The following is an 18,929-nucleotide window of genomic DNA, read 5'->3' on the forward strand; positions in this document are numbered from 1 at the left end:
TAAATTTGGCTACTTTATTCTTTTTGCTTGTCTTTTGTCCAGTTTTATCCAACAATGAATCCAAATTAAGGTTAAAATCCACTCCTATCAATATATTTCCTTGTGTGTCTGCAATCTTCAAAATATCCTGCATAAACTTTTGATCCTCATCATTAGGTGCATATATATTGAACAAATTCCAAAATTCTGAGTATATCTGACACTTTATCATTACATACCTCCCTGCTGGATCTATTATTTCCTCCTCTATCTTAATTGGTACATTTTTGTTAACTAATATGGCTACACCTCTAGCTTTTGAATTACATGATGCTGCTGCTACATGTCCTTCCTAGTCTCTCTTCAATTTATGTTCCACTTCAGTTAAATGAGTTTCTGCACAAATGCTATATCTATTTTATCTTTTTTCAGTAAATTTAGTAGCCTTTTCCTTTTAATTTGGTTATGTATTCCATTAATGTTTATAGTCATATAGTTCAACGTGGCCATCTTATATCTTGTTTATACCTCTTTTCCACCTCCTCGCCATCTCCATCCCCCTTTTTCTACTTTTTATCTTTTAGTTTTCCCTTTTTAAACTCAACGTATGACAACACATTTAAAACATAAAATACTCCAACAATTCCCACACCCAATAACACCTTAACCCCAAATGCACCCCCCTTCTCTGAGTTGCCCCTTATCCCTTGCCAGGCAACCACAACTCCCCATTCCATTTGGTTTGTGATCTTGCTCGCAAGCATTAACTGATTTCGCAGTGACGGTTATTCTCTCCCCTCCCCAGCCCCCCCCAGAAAACTTTTTTATATACATATAACAAAGCTCTCTCTTTTTTCCCCCCTTCTTCCTTCCTTCCCTTCTCTTTTCCATCTTTAGTTCTTTACATATACATTATTTTTACATCTTGAAATATACTTTATCGCCGGTTTTCTTTCTTGTTACATCTCTTCTTCTGTCCTGCAAAAGCTCTGCAAATTCTTGTGCTTCCTCCAGATTCGAGAACAGTCTATTTTGATCCCTAGGTATAAATATTTTAGGTACGGCTGGATGTCTTAACATAAATTTATAACCCTTTTTCCATAAAATCGTTTTCACTGTATTAAATTCCTTCCTCTTCTTTAAGAGTTCAAAACTTACGTCTGGGTAAAAAATATTTTTTGTCCCTTATATTCCAATGGCTTATTATCTTCTCTAACTTTGTTCCTTGCCCGCTCTAATATATTTTCTCTTGTCGTATATCTTAAAAATGTTACTACGATGGATCTTGGTTTTTGATGTGTCTGCGGTTTCGGCTCTAGTGCTCTGCGTGTTCTTTCTGTCATTCCCAAAACCTTCGGAATCCATCCTTTTATAAATTCCTTCATGTCTGCGCCTTCTTCATCCTTCAGGCCCACTATTTTTATGTTGTTTCGCCTAGTATATTTTTCCAAAATATCTATGTTCTGAGATAACTCTTGTGTATCTTTAATTTTTTTTGTCACTTTCTTCCAATTTTTCTCTTAAATCATTTATTTCCAATTCTACAGCTGATTCCCGCTCCTCCACATTTTCTACTCTTTTCCCTATTTGTCATAACCAGTTCTAATGTTTGCATTTTGTCTTCTGTTCTTTTCATTTTTCTTTTAATCGCACTAAATTCTAATGATAACCATTCTTTTAATGATCTCATTTGTTCTTCAAAAAAGGCTTTATCTATATTCTGTCCATCTGTTTTACCTTCTATTTCCCTGTGAAGATCTTGGACTTCTTCCTCTTCTTCTGTGTCTGTACTTGTCCTTGTGTCTTCTCTTCTTTGTATCTGTGTCTCTTCTGTTTTCCCTGATGAATTACTTCCATGTCTTTTTCTGGCCTCCTCTTGCTGGGCCTTTTGCTGCTTTGTCTTCCTTACATGGGCTGTCTGTCTGTCTGTCTGTCCTCCTGATGTTGATTCTCTTGTTGTCTGTCACCCCGCTATCGTTCTTCGACTCCTCGCTCCTTACCTCTCCTTTGTTTTTATCCTCCAGCTGAGCGCCCTGATGCCGGGCGTCCCTCAGCTGTTCGTGCTATGCCTGCCCGCTCCTTGGCTGAGCCCCCCTCCCACCGGTGTTCATTTTTTCCTTTGATTGCACATTGCACACGCACGACTCCTTGTGAATGTGCAGTTGCGCACTTTTGTATGGCTCTGAGAGCCATTTTTGGAGACCACCGGTCGGGAGGTCGCGATTTCGCAGGGCACTCACCAACCTCGGAGATCAGCTGGTCGTCACCATCGCAGCTCCCTGCTCCTTCGTGCAGGTAAGGCTTTCTTCTTTCTTCTCCGGTTCTTTTTCTTTTTTTTCCCCTGTTGTTCTTACTTTCTCTTTCTTGGATCCCATCTTCTTGTTCTTCTCTGTAACTTTATATTCTATTTCTTGAGTTTTGTATCTGTTGAGCCTTGTCTTTTTCAACCTTTTTTTTTCTGGAGAGGGCTGGTTCAACCCAACCGGCCACTACTCCATCATGTGACTCCCACTGATAGCAGTGCTTAAGAGGCTTTAGATAGATAAATAGATATTCTGGGAATGGATCCTGTTCAGGCCAAAAATGTGTAATTTAATGTGACATCATGGACCAAAGGGCCTGTTCCTATTCTATGTTTATACAAACTCCTTTGTAAACCTTTGGCAAATGACGAGACAAGATCGTATACATTTAAAAAAGCAATAAAATTTAAATGAGCCAATGACAGATTATTTAAAAGAAAGCAAGTGGTGCTCCTGCTCCACCACTGAGCAGTCAATAAACTCTTCAACAAGGTTAATTTGGAAGCTCCATAATTACACAGGAGCCCTAAAACTTGCTGGCACACATGTTGTGAAATGTCAAGAGGCCATGTTGCAACTCCACAAATCTTTGGTGAGACCATACTTAGAGTATTACATTCAGTTCTGGCCATCTCTTTATAGGAAGGATGTGGAAGCTATGGAGAGGGTGCAGAGGAGATTTACATAGATGTTGCCTGGATTGGAAAGTAAGTCTTATGAGGCAAGGTTAATAGAGATGGAACTTTTTTCTTTGGAGCGAAGGAGGATGAGAGGAGAGGAGAGTTAATAAGGTCTAAAAGATTCCATTGCAGGTATAGTAAATATCAGGGGACATGTCTAAAAAGTGAAAATAGGAAGGTTAAGGTGAAACATCAGGGTTTTTCTTTTTACACAGAGTTGTGGGTGCCTGGAATGCCTTGCCAAGGATGGTTGGTGGTGGAGGCCAAAACATTAGGGGGCATTTAAGAGACTCTTACACAGGCTCATGGAGGAAAGAAAAATAGTGTGTTACCAGGTAGGATGAGTATAGTTTTTTTGGTAGGAATAAATAGGTCGGCCCAACATCGAGGGCTGAAGGGCCTGTTCTGTGCTGTAATAGTCTATGATCTAATGTAAATATATCCATGTCCTCTAAGCATTGTCCTTGTTAGTTGATCCAGATATCCCTCAGGAATCTGTATTTTCCATAAAATTGTACAACTTGTAAAAAATTATTGCTGCCAAGTGCAGCAGTTTGCTGTAATTTGTTTATTTCTGTGGCTGAAATGCAAGCATTTTTACATCTGTTTTGACACTTCAAGACCAGCTGAGTTCCTCCAGCATTTCTGTGTTTTTACTACAATCAGAGTGTCTGTATGTTATTTGGTATGTCACTAAAGACTCTCGAAAACTTCTACAGATGCACCATGGAGAGCATTCTGGCTGGTTGTATCACTGTCTAGTATGGATGTGCCAACTCTCAGGACAAGAAAAAACTCCAGAAGGTTGTTAACTTGGCCTGTGACATCACAGGCACCAGCCTTCACTCCATCGAGGACATCTACAAGAGGTGGTGTTTTAATAAAGCAACATCTATCCTCAAGGACCCACACCACCTAAGCCAGGCCCTCTGCACTCTATTACCATCGGGAAAAAGGTACAAGCACTCAGTGGTACAAGGACAGCTTCTTTCCTGCTGCTATCAGATTCCTGAATAATTAATAAATGAAAGGCACTGCCTTACTTTTCATGCACTATTTTGTATTTTTTTTGTTGTAAAAGTAGTTACATGAATGCTTGCTCTATGATGCTGCCACAAAACACCGAATTTCGTGATTTGTTCATGCCAATAAATTCTGATTCTGTCTGCACTTTTATGTTTCACTCTTGCTCAAAAAGAAAATAATTTATCATTTAACTGGAATATATATAAATTAAAATTAAAATAGGCCTAATTGATCTCTCAAAAGTCATGGAATGAGAAAGGTCCCCAACACCTTAAAGATCCTTGATCCTAAATTATTGTCCTGAAAAGGAGCCAACCAACAATAGGTTATAGTGGGAACACACTATAATTTTTTTTTGAAACCAACTAGATTGATCACACATGTAGCACATTACGATTAATTATTGTGGCACATTTTCAATAATTTTAGCAGATTCAATGTAAAAATATTAACAAGAAGCTCCACAAGTTGTGATCTTTGTTTAACTCAGGTATTCATTACAGTTAATAATTTTTAGGCTCACCTACTTGTCAATAAGTTGATGTTAAGCGAGGAGGAGAGTAATAGGAACCAGATTTCTTCACTAATTTAGTTAATTCATTAAGAATAACATGGCTTGTTCCAAAATAAATAAAATCAATTAGAATATAATCCAAATAAATAATTCAATCTTATTGTATTTACAAACAATTGTTTACCTGTATATTATACAACACAACATTCCAAATACTAAAAATTACAGCATGAAAATATTGATTTGTACTTTTACTTTACATCCTTACCAATTGTAATCTTCCCTTGTATTTTCTCTATAATGAAGCGAGCTTGATTTCTTAGTTTTGAAGATTCGGCTCCCAACATTCCTGACAACCACTCTTTTCTCAAACTGTAATAATGTAACCTTAAATCAAAGAATTCCTTTAAGATATCTTGCACAGTTTCATATTTCTTCATGCAACCCATGTGATCAAAAAGGACCTGCAATGAACATTACTGCTGTTTGATTATGTTCTAAGTATATCCAACAGTTAATAACTTTACATGCTAAAATGTATCAAAAAACACTACCATAGAGTTGCACGTGAGAGTCGTTTGTAGTTTGAACACCTTGTGCAAACCAGCAGCTTCTGCTTGTGCAAGTTTCTCCTCTGACATTTTTACCACAAATTTGACTGTAGCATCCGTGTGATATTCTTTGTAGTCATTTATCAAAGCAGCTGTCTTTTCAGTTCCATTGAGCATTGGTTCAAGAACTTGTTCTTTGTATGCCTTCATGAAAAAAAAATCTTTTCTTCATTAAGTGTTACCAGTGCATGGAAAATATTTCAAAAACAATTTTCCCAGTATTGACACGTCCAAAACGAAAATAACTTTAGTCAGAGATACCTCATTCTTCCTTAGGATGGCAAGTTAATTTTTAACCATGTTATTTTGTGTTAACAAAAATATATCTATATTGCAACCACACAACACTTAATGATACCCCTTCATAATCTAGCAATTGTCAAAGAAGTCTTAAAATTCTCCTTTCAAAATAAAATTAGATGTTTAATCAAATGGAATCATTCCCTTGAGTAATAAATGCTAACTAACCAAATATTATCTGGAAAATAGTATGGCCAAAGTTTATTTGATGCACAAAGGAAACAAAAAAAGAACTCAGAAAAAAATCAATGACTTGGATGCATTGAAACACAATTCTTAACAGAGACTTGAGAAGTTATCCCTATCTTTGAGAGAAAATATAAGTGTGTGTGGGTGTGTGTGTGTGTTATTTTATAATAGGAAAGTTAACTATTTCATGTTATAACATATATGTTCACCAGAAGCTGCTAACTTCATCAATATCCCAATTACCGGCATTATAAAAATTGCTTAAAATAAATTATATATATTACCTGTGTCCAAGTCCTAACTGGAAGTTCTGTAATTTCTATGGTGTTCCGATCTAAAACTAATATCTCACCACTGACAACATATTGGTTTTGACCCACTTCATGAATTGTTCCTTTGAAGTTCTTGTAGCTTGGCAACTTATGACAAAGAAAAATAAATGAATCCATGATTAAACACTTAGGTAAATAGTAAACTTTCCTTTATAAACTCACTGTTCATAAAGGTATTTCTAAGCCAACAATATCTAGAATGTAATTAACTACATTAATGAACATGGGGTACATGAACAAAATACTGGTGCTGTGAAAAATCTGATGGTCATCTTTCAAGTGAATTAACAGACTGGCTCAACAATCCAAATAAAAATGTCACTACAGTTTCTTTTATATATGCATATATATATTTTAAAAATAAATTATTTTAGAATAAAGATAAGGCTGCTCACTGATAACATTAAATAATAAAGAATAGTCATCATATTCTGCCTTTCAGAATCCAAAGGTATACAAAGTACTTAACAATGAGGTATATTTGAAATGTAAAAATCTGATAATGTATGGAAATGGGCATCCAATTTTCACAGCAAAGCATACCAAAGAGCAAAGAAATAAATAGCCAAATAATAAACATTCAGATTTTTGAGGAATAAATGTTTAGAGTTGAAGAAAAACCCACTCGCACCTTGTATGAAAGATTGGTAGAGAAGGCATTAATAACAATACAACATCATATCAAACAGGATTTTCTTCAAGTGCCAGTTGAGATTATGCATTCAAGTTGCCAGAGCTGTTGAAACCATTACCTTTCAACTGAAAGGCTGACTATTCTTGCTAATAGATAGATAAACCAAGATAGAATATATCTTCATATAATCATAGAAATAGTTGGAATAGACAATTCAGTTTTAGGTTTTGCTATTCATTGGCCAAGTTACTCGAATTGTGGAGCTACACTTATAGTTCTCATCATCAAATCATAAGAAACACAATTGGTTTGTGATTACAAGGAAAAATGAAGGAGCAGTCAAAAGTTCATATCATATCCAATTTTCTTTTCCATTCACCTCAACTAAAAATAAATTAGGATATAATCTTGCATACTCACTCTTGCAAAGATTAATTTAACCCCAAATATTATTTAAGATCCCTGTGTCACTTCCATTTGTATCCTTTAACTAAGTGGCTTGCTAAGCCCTGAAATTTCAGAAGGCAATTAAAAGTCAATCGCACTAATGTCTCAAGTCAGCCTTGGTAAGAATATCAAATTTCATCCTCTGAAGGCCATTAGTGAACCAGATTAGATTTTGCAATAACTTGTGAAAATTACATTTTTTTACAATTCCCAGTTTATTAACAGATTTTAAATTCAACATCTGCCATAGTGAGATTTTATACTTCTTGATTGTTAAACCATGCCTCTGAATTATTACTCTACCAATTTAACCATTGTGCATATCCATTTCTGAAGAACTTCAAAAAATATATTTTCTTGAATAATACGAAGCACCAATCCAGTTATGCAAAATGCATGAATTTGGATGCATAAAACTTTTTAACGTGTTAAATTCTGATTAAATTTTTTTAAAAATGACAAATATTTAAAATGATTTACCATAGGAAGGGGATCCAAGCCATCCAGCATCCGTCTGACATTGTTGACTAGTTCCCTGATATCATAATTGGGAATTCTACAAGCCCATCCTGTACCAATACCTTCAGCTCCATTAACAAGGACCATGGGAATTATGGGACAATACCACTCTGGCTCTACTCTCTGGTTGTCATCATAAAGGAACTTCAGTAAATTGTCATCCATATGAGGGCAAAGCAAACGTGCCAATGGACTAAAAATAAATACAACAAATTTAATATTAAAGTATTATATTAAAGATTATAAATGTCAGTATTCTAATTTATAGTAACCTTACCGAGAAATTGCTAATAATTAAAAATGTTGGAAAACTTCATTATTATGAAGAAGGAATTCATTTGCCTTCACACATACAGTGCAAATATAGGAACTAAGAAACATTTAGGTGCTTGAACATCTTCTACTATTGTCAGATCATAGCTGTTCCAAACCCAATCTCTACATCATCACTGCACTCCCACTATAAAGTATAAATTATCATTTAGACGTGAAAAGCTTAATCAAATAGTCACCCAACAATGTTCTGCTGGAGGAACTCAGTGGATTGAGCAACATCAGTGGGAAGAAAAAGAATTCTCAACATTTCAGGTCTTGTTCCTGGATCAGGACTTATCTTGAAATGTTGACATTCCTTCCCTCCCCCACCTGCACCTCTCCTTAAGACTTATCCTTGCCAGTTGATACTTGACCTGCTGAGTTCCTATAGCAGACTATGCCTTGATTCAGATTCTAGCAACTGCAGACTCTTGCGTCTTCACTCTGTTAAAGGGAAGTTGTGCATGATAAGCAAAAGTTTTGACTAGAGAACAGAGGATCAATTAAGTAAATTTGAATTTATGAGACATTGGCATCTATATTGAGGAAGTTGACAGATGATCTGATGGGAATGGATGCACCTGAACCATGCTGGGATCAGGATCCAAGCAAATTACATAACTAGGCCTCTGCTTAGGACTTTAAACTAAATAGCAGAGGAATAGGTTCAATGAATTGAAAAAGTATTGATCACACTAAAGGTAGTAGTGTGGAAGAAACTTATGAAGTCCACAAAATTAAAAATAGGACAGAAAGGGATAGAAAATAACCTCAGGCAACATGGAGATAAATATGAGAAGAGTGTTGAATGCAGGACTGCAGGTGTTGTATTTAAATGCATTCAGTGTATGAAACAAGGTAGATGAGCTTAAAAAGCAATTAGAAATTGGCCGGTATGACATTGTTGACATAACAGTGTAGTGGCTGTTGAAAGATCGTAGCTGAGAGCTAAAAGTCTTATCGAAAAGGTAGACAATGGGCCAAGGGAGTGGGTGACTGTTGGTAAAAATTGAAATCAAACCCTTAGCATGAAAGGGCATAGGATCAGAAGATGTAGAAACTTTATGGGTAGAGTTGAAAAACTGCAAGAGTAAAAATACCCCAATGGGAGTTATACACAGGCCTCTGAATAGCAGCAAAGTGTGGGTTACAAATTACAATAGGAGTAAGAAAAAGCATGTTAACGTAAAGGTTTTCATAGAAAAATTCAATATGCAGGTAGCATGAGAGTAGCTGGGCAAATTTGGTTGGAAAGAGAACTCAAGCAGGAATGATAGAAGAGGAGCATGGCAGGAGCTTCTTTAAATAATTCAAAAGATACAGGATTTCATCCCAAAAAGGAAGCATTTCAAAAAGAGAACGATGAAACTTTGGCAGGGAAGGTGACCACGGCAACTGACCAATGGAGACACAGCATTGTAGCCTGGTCCAATGCCGACAGCTCTGTACCATCTTTAAAAGGACTGTTAAAAGAGCCTATGGTGTTTTAAAAATCCTCCAATCACGGATGTCTGTGCCCAAGATGGCGGCGCCTGTGCTGGACTGCATACCACAAGAGATGCAGACTCTGGGAGAGCAGTGGAAATAGGGAAACTATACGCATCCCTGCCCTCTCCAGCCAACTCTGTTGATGAGAAGCATAGGAGACAATCTTACAGGGAAGGTGACCAAGGCAGTGAACCAGCAAGGGTCTCAGCAACTGTAGGACCCACATCGGTAAAGGCTGCTGCCGACGCGGTCAAACGACCCATACAGGTTGTGGGCTGCTGGAGACTGGCTTATGGGAATCAGGTATTGTAAATGGGATTCATGAGGGTGCTGAGGACAAGAAAGGCTCCTGAAGGGCCTTGGGTGCTGAAGGCTTCCTGATAGTATCAGAGGTTAGGATCTTGAGTTCAGGTTGCTGATGGTTTCAACTGGAGACTCTGTGGCTACAGAGGCTCTGAGAGTACTGGAGGTGAATCCACGGACATTCAGTGTCTCTGACTTTTGTTACTCTATCTCCTATTGTTGGGGATGCTGGCCAATGGTCATGGGGACACTTTGTCTGCTGTAAGACAGACAAAACAAAGTATATCATGTATATTACATTTTTAGTGTATTATTTCATGACAATAAAAGGAACCTTTGGAAAGGGAATCAAAAACAGCATAAAAGCATGAGAGGACATACAATTTTGCAAAAGGTAGGAGGAAACCAGAGCCCTGGAAAGCTTAAAAACCAACAAAAACTAGAAAAAAAAACAAGGGGAGAAAGGGTGAAGTATGAAAAGAAACTAACCAATAATACAAGAGAGGATACAAAATATTTTAAAATGCAAAAAAAGTAAAAGCGGGCAAGAGTGGACTGCTGGAAAATTGTCACTGGAATAGGGAACAAAAAAGAGGGTGGATTGAATAGGTAATTTGTATCAGTCTTCATTGTGGAAGATACCAGTGACATGCAAGAAATTTGAGGGTTTCAGGAAGTGTAGTGATTATTACTATATTGGGTGTGGAGGCATTAGTATTGATCTTTCAAAAATCACAAAGGTCAGAATTGGTTCCAGAGAACTAGAAAATTGCAAATGTCACTCCACTCCACTGGAAAATTGCAAATGTTACTCAACTCCAACAGCACAAAAAGTACTTCCCCTCCGATTTCTGAAAGGACAACAAACCTCAGGCACTACATTTTTTTAAAAATAGTGTATATACTGAAATGTAATTTATAGTAATAATGCACAATAATGCTGCCGCAAAGTAACAAATTTCATGACATGTTTATGGAAATAAATTCTGATACTGATATATTTAAATTGGTGGTTATATATTTTTGATTAATAAGGATGTCAAAGGTTAGAGGGAGAAGGTAGGAGAATGAGGTTCAGAGGAATAAAAAACAGCCACGATTAGAATAGAAGAGCAGATTCGCTGGCCTAATTCTGCTGCCTTATGACTATAAGTCTTGATAATGAGTTTATTGTTATAGACATTGTATAGACATGCACTGAAATTTTTACTTGCTGCAGCCGAATAGGTAAGTAAAGAAAAATGAATTGAATTAAACTAAAATAGACAATAAAGACATAAGATAGATGACAAATATTCACAGTGCAAAAAAATGACTTTCATGAGTCCTTTTGTGCTTTTGTAGGAGTCTAATAATTACTATATCAATGGGAGGTTCAAAGATCTGGCAGATGTAAAAAAAGATCTGTTCTTGAACAAAGAGATACTGGTTTTCAGCCTTCTGCACCTTACCCCTGAAGTCTTATAAATAAAGGCATGGATTTTTAACAAGTCTTTGATCAACTACCCCGAGGCAGCCAGAAAAGTAAAAGTGCACAGGAATCAAGTGAAAATAGCATGCCACATTCAAATTGGATTTTTTAAAAAATGATAGACAATTAAGTTTGTCTTTAAAAGACTGGAAATATTTTGCAGTGGAATTCACACCATGTCCCTCTTTTTTAAGTATCAAGGATTTGATCAAAGAAACTCCAATTAAAATGTGTCCAAATAAATATAGCCACCAAATTGATAGGCATTAATGTTAGATCTAGCCAGGTTATAATGGATAAAGTGGTGAAAGTAATTCAGTCCAAAGTAATTTTGGAGCTCAAACAAAATAAGGAAATGCAGAAGAAAAGAGCGATACTTTGAAGTGTTGTGGGAACTTGGACTGCTCATTGATAATGCCCAAAAAGTAATAGGATATGGATATAAAATAGCAAAGGAGGCATGCAGAATAAAGACAATAAATACAAAAGAAGGGAGGTCATGTTTAAATTGTATGAACAACAGTTAGCTACACCTAGGGTACTACATTCCGTTCTAGTCCATTCACTGCCGAAAAAAACAATTCATTGCAGCCCAGACAGCGCTTGAGTATGTTTACTCAGATGTGCTCTGGGCTGTTAAAAATCAATTCCGAGGAAAAATTATTTGGGTTATTGTTTGTTTGGCACAGAAGGTGGAATGCACATTATTTTAAGGTTATGAAAGGAGGCAATAACTGCAGGAAAGTCCCATTTTCCTTACCAGAAAGATCAGGAGGTGGGGGAAACAGATTTAAGTGAATTTGTATAAGCATTAGCAGGCAGTAGATTACTTTCCTACCTAGAGTGAGAGGGGTTGGGGGGGAGAGGGGTTTGCTTTGGAACACAATGCTTGAATAGGTGCTAGAGGTAGAAATACTCTTCACAATTTAAAAAGTACTTGGATGAACATTTGATATACTATCATCTATCTGAGCCCAGACCAAAATATAATTGCATTTTTGACCAGTGTGAACTCGAATTAAAATTTGTTTGTGCATCAGCAAAACATCTGAAAAGTAAATTTTTATATGATCTTGCTATATAGAAAATGGCCAGAGGTAACATACACAAACAAACATAGTTATAAACCACAAAATCAAACAAAAAATTATTGATATGTACATGAAGTGTGCCAGCATTTAAGGGAGAGCCAAGGTGAAATATGGCCACAAGAAACATACCAATATTTTGATTTTAGCTTACCTTAACATAGTGAAAATGTATCGTGGACTGGCAGCATCTTTCCCACCATGCAGTCTAGTACCAAATTGTCCAATTGGTTGCAATAAACTTACATTGTTACTTCCAACAAAGTTTTGAGCCAAGTTAACAATGGTCATCATAAGTGCTTGCTAAAATGATAAATATACAAATTGTGTATTGGGACAGAAATTTTTTAAACAATAAATCACACATTTTAATTTAATTTGAAGATATATTCTTGATGTTCTGATGTTGGCCTGTGCAGTCATGCTCCTAACTCGTAGCTGGTCCTGTCAATCATTTCCCTCGTCCTCAGTCACCGAGTGATACTTGAATATAAAATATAATTCTTGCATCTCTATCTCTCTCTCTCTCTCTCTCTCACACACACACACACACACAAATATCTACCAGTTCCACAATTTTCCAAGTTGTGTGCACCCCTCCAATTCTGTCCTGAATTTAATAAAATAAACCCCAAGCTTTCAAGTACTGATATTGGTATTGTCAATTACCTCAGAATTGGTATAGCAGTAAATCATCTTCAATCTCAGGGAACTGTTAATTTAAAAAACTGGCGACACTGCTGCAGATGTGGCAATGACAGCGCTGCCACTAGTGCAGACCTGGGAGAGCAGGGAGTGGAGACCCAGCGATCCCCCATGGGGTCCTACCACCCAGTCCGACTGCTGATGTCTCCCTACAGGCTTTAAATGGCCTGTTATAAGGTGCTGGCAGCGTTTTATTTAAAATTCTGTGAGAAGGTAGCACCTGTGTTCAGCAACAGCCTCGAAGGGTTGCAAGCTCCGGCAGAGCAGCAGACTGGTACAAAGCATCAGTAATGGGAAGAACACCCCCTCCCTTGAAAGGAAAAGCAGAGGAGACGACCCCAAGGATGGTGACCATTGTGGTGGATCAGTGAGGGGTTGTGCAGCTGAAAGACACACACAGGTGGCGAGTTGTTAGTGTCTTGTGGGTGAGGAACCCACATAGTTTGCAAGCTGCTGGCGACTTGAGGTCAAAGGACTCACTATGCTCTGGGTTGCTGGAGACTAGCTCATGAGAACCAGGTATTAGAAGCAGGATTCTAGAGGATGCTGAGGGCAAAGAGAGCCCTGAGCACTGAAGGCTTCCTCATCATATCTGGGCTCGATTTGCCGAAGGTTTGAACTGAACTGGAGTCATTTGCAGCTGCAGAGGCTGCAGAAGTGTTGAACTCTGTGACTCTGGGGAATTCTCTTTTCCTTCTCTTCTCTGACTGTAAGGGGCGCCAGGCAATGCTAATGTCAAATCTTATGGCAAACTAAAGGCAATTTTGTGTAACATTACATTTCTATTTTAGTAAATGATAATAAATAGTATCTGATCCACATAGTATTTAGCTATGGAGTTCCTTAATTTAACCTTCCTATCACCCTTCTCTCTTTTTAGACATTCGAAATAAAGCTCAATTTAAATTTTGTTTGATTATATTCCAATGGAACACCTTGAAATGTTACAATTACCAAATGTAGGGTTGTGAGCTTTTTAGCATAGCTAATTTCTAACCTAAAAATTGAGCTATCTCCTGCAAAAGCGACTTATTGCTAACAGTAGAAATTTTATAAACAAAATGCTCAGTAACCATTGCAAGAAGGTTAAAAGTTAGAAATCTGGAAGTATTAATATAATTGTACAAGTATTACTGAAGACCCATCCGGAGGACAATGCAGTTTTGGGCTCCTTAATTAAGAAAGGATGTACAGGTCATTATTGGGTTAAGAATACTGGACTTCTACTTATGAATGAGCTCCCAAAACATTCTTCTAATTTCAAAAGTCTGATGCATTAACATTTGTTCCCACAAGCAGCAGAACTAGTTTCCTCTCTCTCTCTCTCTCTGCCCCCTCCCTACATTTTCAGTCATTGTTTTTTCCTTTATCAGTCTTGTGTGTTTTTGATGCTATTTATTGCGATACTATGATGGTCTGGTTTCCAAATCAAGTGAGTTTTGTGCATTTCCCCACTTATGGACTAAATCAATTAATGGATGTCTGGAAGAATAGAAACCATTCATTACCCAGGGATAGCCTGCACATGCATTGTGCAGTTCAGAAGAGATTAGAAGCTGTTTCCTGGAACAATTGAGTTATCCAGTCTCAAGTTTACAAAATGAGGGTGAATTTATTGAAACAAACATCCTAGGGACATGATAGTGTTGACATCAAGATGTTTTCACTCATGGGAGAATATCAAATTAAGTGCCATATTTACAAGATTAGGGGACAGCCAATTAAAACTGAGGTGGTAGTCATTGCAAAAGTGGTAAATCTCTGGAATTCCAGTGGGTTGTGGAGGTGAGTTGATTAGGGGAATTTAAAAAAGCAGATTTTTTTGTTGTTGATAAATCAGGAAACTAAGGGCTATGATAAATCAGCACAGAAGAGACGAGTCTTGGTCATGATCATATTGAATCACGCAGGCTTGAGGGTCTGTGGTCTATTCTTGCTATTTTCTTGCATGTTCTTATCAGACTACCTCTGTGCAGGGAGTTTCACACCATTAAGGTGGGACAGGATTCAAGATGCAAAAAAAAAACTGAATATGCTCTTAGCACTCAACAAGTCAAGCAATGGAAGTCGATGTTAACATGATGATTCTTCATTAGAACCTTTGAAATGCAGAGTACTTTAAACTTGGGGTCTTTTGTTCTATATTTTCAGCATCTGCCATTCATTCCTGTTACATTCAAACTGTTGAGAGTGGGAGATGTTAACTGGAAGTTAACTTTGGGTACAAGTGTTTCATTTTGGGAAATAATTCTCCCAAATATTAAGGCCAAACTGATTCACAAGAAAACAGGAAAATGGGAGCAGGAGTAGCCCACGAGGCTCCTCAAGCCTTCCTTAGATTTCAATACATTCAAGGGCAATATATACTGACTTAAAATGATCAAGTAGGCAACACTGCAGCAGCTGCTATAACGGCAGCAATGCCCCTGGTGGGGACCTGAGAGGAGCAGAGCAGATATGAGTTTTTCAGAGTTTCTCTTCAGGGTCTTATTGCTCGGCTCTCCCACCTTATGGCCCCTGCAGGTTTAAACTGCCTGTAGAATTTTGACTTAAACATAAAAGACCACACGTTCCATGCCCCAGTGGTGGGACCTACACTCAGCAGCCCAGGCCTCAAGAGTTGTAGACTTCAGGACAGCAGTGGTCCAACACAAGGCACCAGAGTGGAAGAACATCACCCATACGGAGGAGAAGCCCGTGGAGGACTCTACAGAGTAATGGCATTACAGCAGCAGATCAGCATGGGGCTTAGAAGTTGAAAGACTCCGGCCATGGGCTGGTGGCGACTGACTTCTGACAACCAGATATCAGGACAGGGATTTGTGAGGGTGCCAATGGCAAAGAGGGATCCCAAAGACCTTGGGCACTGACAACTTCCCAATCGCATTAGGGGCTTGGAACCAGGGGATAGTGATTTTGATCCTCAAGCTCAGGTTCACCACTGGAACTGACAGGAGGGCGTGCAACTGCAGAGGGTGGGGGGTGTGGGGGTGTGGTGCAGAAAGCAACATCGAAGGAGTTAGCGGGATCTATGAACAATCGATATCAGATAAAAAGGTGTCTTTTGCTTTCTCTCTCATCTTGATAAAGGTGTTGGACTAGTACCATATCTTTGTGTGCCTTCAGAGCAGGTAAAGCAAAACAAATGTGTACATGACATTAAAGAAATCTTAAATCAAATCCTCTTTTGTGCCAGTTCTCAGAACTCTCAGTTCCTCAATTTTTCAAGACCTCCACATTAAATATTTTATCATGATCTGCAATCCATCACACTCAGTGGCAGAGATTTCCAGACATTCGTCACCCTCAGAAAACATTTTTATGTGTCTCAGTTTTAAATAACCAGCCTTGATGGAATGCATCCAAAGGTACTGAAGAAATGGTGGAAGTTATAGCAGATGCAGTTATGGAAATTTACCAAAATTCTCTGGACAGATCCTGGTGGAATGGAAAGCAGCAAATGTAACTCCACAAAAGCTAGGTTACTATAGACCAGTCAGCTTAACATACATAGATGAGAAAATGCATGAAACTATTATTAAGAAAGAAAAAGCAAGACGTTCCAGATGGATATTGTTCCATCAGGGAGATGCAGTATAGATTCAGACAGGGCAACTCATATTTAACTAATTTACTGGATTTTGAGAGTATATAATGAGTGCAATGGATAGAAGAACAGGTGGATTTCTATAAGGTGTTCGATAAGGTGCCACACAAAAGACCATGTAAGATAAGGATGTATGGAGTTAGGGTTAATATATTGGCCTGGATAGATGATTGGTTAACTAACAGAAGGCAGAGAGTTGGGATACTGGTTATTGCAACACTATTGCAGTGCCAGCAATCAGGGTTTGAATCCTGCGCTGACTGCAAGGAGTTTGTACATTCTAGCTGAGGGTTTCCACCAGGTGCTCTGGTTTCCTCCCACTAGGCAAAACGTATGGGGATTGGAGTATTTGGGTGGCATGGGCAAGTGGACTGAAAGAGCCTGTGCTGTTTAAAAAAAGATTATATTTAGTATAAATGCCACAAAATGAAAATGCCACAAAATGCAAAATATCCTGAGTGCTTATGGGAGTAACCCCAGAAGACGTGTGTTCATTCCTATCAACTCTCCTGAAAAGATACATCCTAGATAGAAATGTTGAAAATGAAATGATGAGTTAATTATTATATTTTTCTTGGTAGCTTCCACAAGAGCTAAAGTCTTAAAGAGATACAAGCATAGAAACAGGACCTTCAGTCCACTGAGTATAAGTTGATGATCACTCACCAATCAACACAAATCCTACATTAATTCCAGTTTTTTGTTATTCTCTGCATATTCTCATCAACTTCCCCCAGATTATCCACTCAACTAATACTATTCCATTCAACTTTACATGGACTTTCACTCTTGCGGCAGTGGTTCAACCGGTCCTGGGGGCCAACTTCATTCGGGCCCATTACTTGTGCTTGGTGCATGATAGAACTTTTCAGACTCTGCCTCTGGGGGAAGCCAACCTATCTGTACCCCACCTGGATTCTATAACACTTGGTCAATGAATTTGCCCACATCCTGGCACCTTCCCTCGATAGTGGCACCACAGTTCTCCGTGGCCGAGCCAAAGCACGGGGTAAGGCACCACATTTTGACTGAAGGCCACCTGCTGAACCAGAGCACATCAATTCCCTCCCAAAAAGCTCAGCCTGGCTAAGGAGGAGTTTAAGAAAATGGAGGAGCTGAGGATTGTGCAGCGCTCCGACAGTCCCTAGGCCTCTCCCCCCCCCACGTGGTGCCCAAATCAGCAGGGGGTTGGAGACCGACGCCTCAATGAAACCACCATGCCTGACAAATATCCCGTGCCCAACATTCAAGACTTTGCCGATAATCTGCATGGGGCACGGGTGTTCTCCAAGATGGACCTCATCCAGGGGTACCACCAAATACAAGTTCACCCCCAGGACATCCCCAAGACTGCAATCATAACCCCCTTTGGCTTGTTTGAATTTCTCCGCATGCCCTTCAATCTAAAGAATGCGGCACAAACATTTCAGCGCCTGATGGATGGAGTGGGCTGGGACCTTCCATTTGCATTCATCTATTTGGACTATATCCTCAAAGACCATGCTGCCCACCTGAGACATCTGTGCATCAACCTGAGTAAGTTCGGGCTGACGATCAACCTCACAAAGTGCCAATTTGGTCTGGACACCATTGACTTCCTGGGGCACAGGATAAATAGGCTTGGGGCTACACCCCTCCCCAAGAAGATTGAGGCAGTCCGGCACCTCGCTAAGCCAGACATGATAAAAGGGCTACAGGAATTCGCCAGTATGATAAACTTTTACCACAGGCCATTAGTGCCCCTTCTTTGCACTAATGGCAGCAAATCAAAAGACATTACTTGGGATGATTAGTCTTCAAGGCAGTTCCAAAATGCCAAAGATGTGCTTGACCAATGCCACCTTCCTGGCCCATTCCAGACCGGAGGCACCTACCGCCCTAACAGTCGACGCCTCCAGCACAGCAGTAGTGGGGGTGCTAGAACAACTCATTGAGGGCTAGTGGTAACCCCTGGCCTTTTTCAGCCAGCACCTCCGTCCCCCAGAGCTGAAATACAGTGCTTTCGACCGAGAACTGTTGGTGCTGTACCTGGCAGTAGGACATTTCCGTTATTTTTTGAAAGGCCAGCAATTCAAAGTCTTCACTGATCACAAGCTGCTGACCTTCGCCTTCCATAATCTATTGGACCCATTGTCAGCCCAACAATACAGACACTTTACCATGGACATTCAGCACATAATGGGCAAAAGCAACGTGGTAGCCGACACTCTTGTCATGCCCGCGATCAAGTCGGTACATGCCCTGTCCCAAGGGGTTAACAACGTAGCCCTTGCCAAAGCGCAGCAGCAAGACCCTGAGATCCCTGCACATAGGATAGCCACCTCCAGCCTCAGGGTGGAGGACGTACCCGTCAGCCCAACCTGACACTGCTGTGCAACGTCGCCACTGGCAGTCCCCACCCCATCATTCTGGCTGCAT

The 18,929-nt window shown here is 39.0% G+C and overlaps 1 protein-coding gene across 5 annotated transcripts in view; it reads right to left on the reverse strand.

Annotated features, from left to right (window-relative positions):
• LOC138751565 (DNA topoisomerase 2-beta-like) overlaps nucleotides 1–18,929 on the reverse strand; it is a 236,744-nt gene that overhangs the window by 83,611 nt on the left and 134,204 nt on the right. For all 5 annotated transcript variants that reach the window (XM_069914001.1, XM_069914002.1, XM_069914004.1 and 2 more), the window contains 5 exons: nucleotides 12,354–12,502; nucleotides 7,496–7,727; nucleotides 5,887–6,021; nucleotides 5,057–5,257; nucleotides 4,771–4,966 (listed from right to left, as the gene is read on the reverse strand). In XM_069914001.1, coding sequence (XP_069770102.1) covers nucleotides 4,771–4,966; nucleotides 5,057–5,257; nucleotides 5,887–6,021; nucleotides 7,496–7,727; nucleotides 12,354–12,502 — 913 coding nt within the window. The remainder of the gene's footprint in view (nucleotides 1–4,770; nucleotides 4,967–5,056; nucleotides 5,258–5,886; nucleotides 6,022–7,495; nucleotides 7,728–12,353; nucleotides 12,503–18,929) is intronic.

The sequence above is a fragment of the Narcine bancroftii genome, chromosome 1, assembly GCF_036971445.1.
Source record: "Narcine bancroftii isolate sNarBan1 chromosome 1, sNarBan1.hap1, whole genome shotgun sequence".
Lineage (NCBI taxonomy): Eukaryota > Metazoa > Chordata > Chondrichthyes > Torpediniformes > Narcinidae > Narcine > Narcine bancroftii.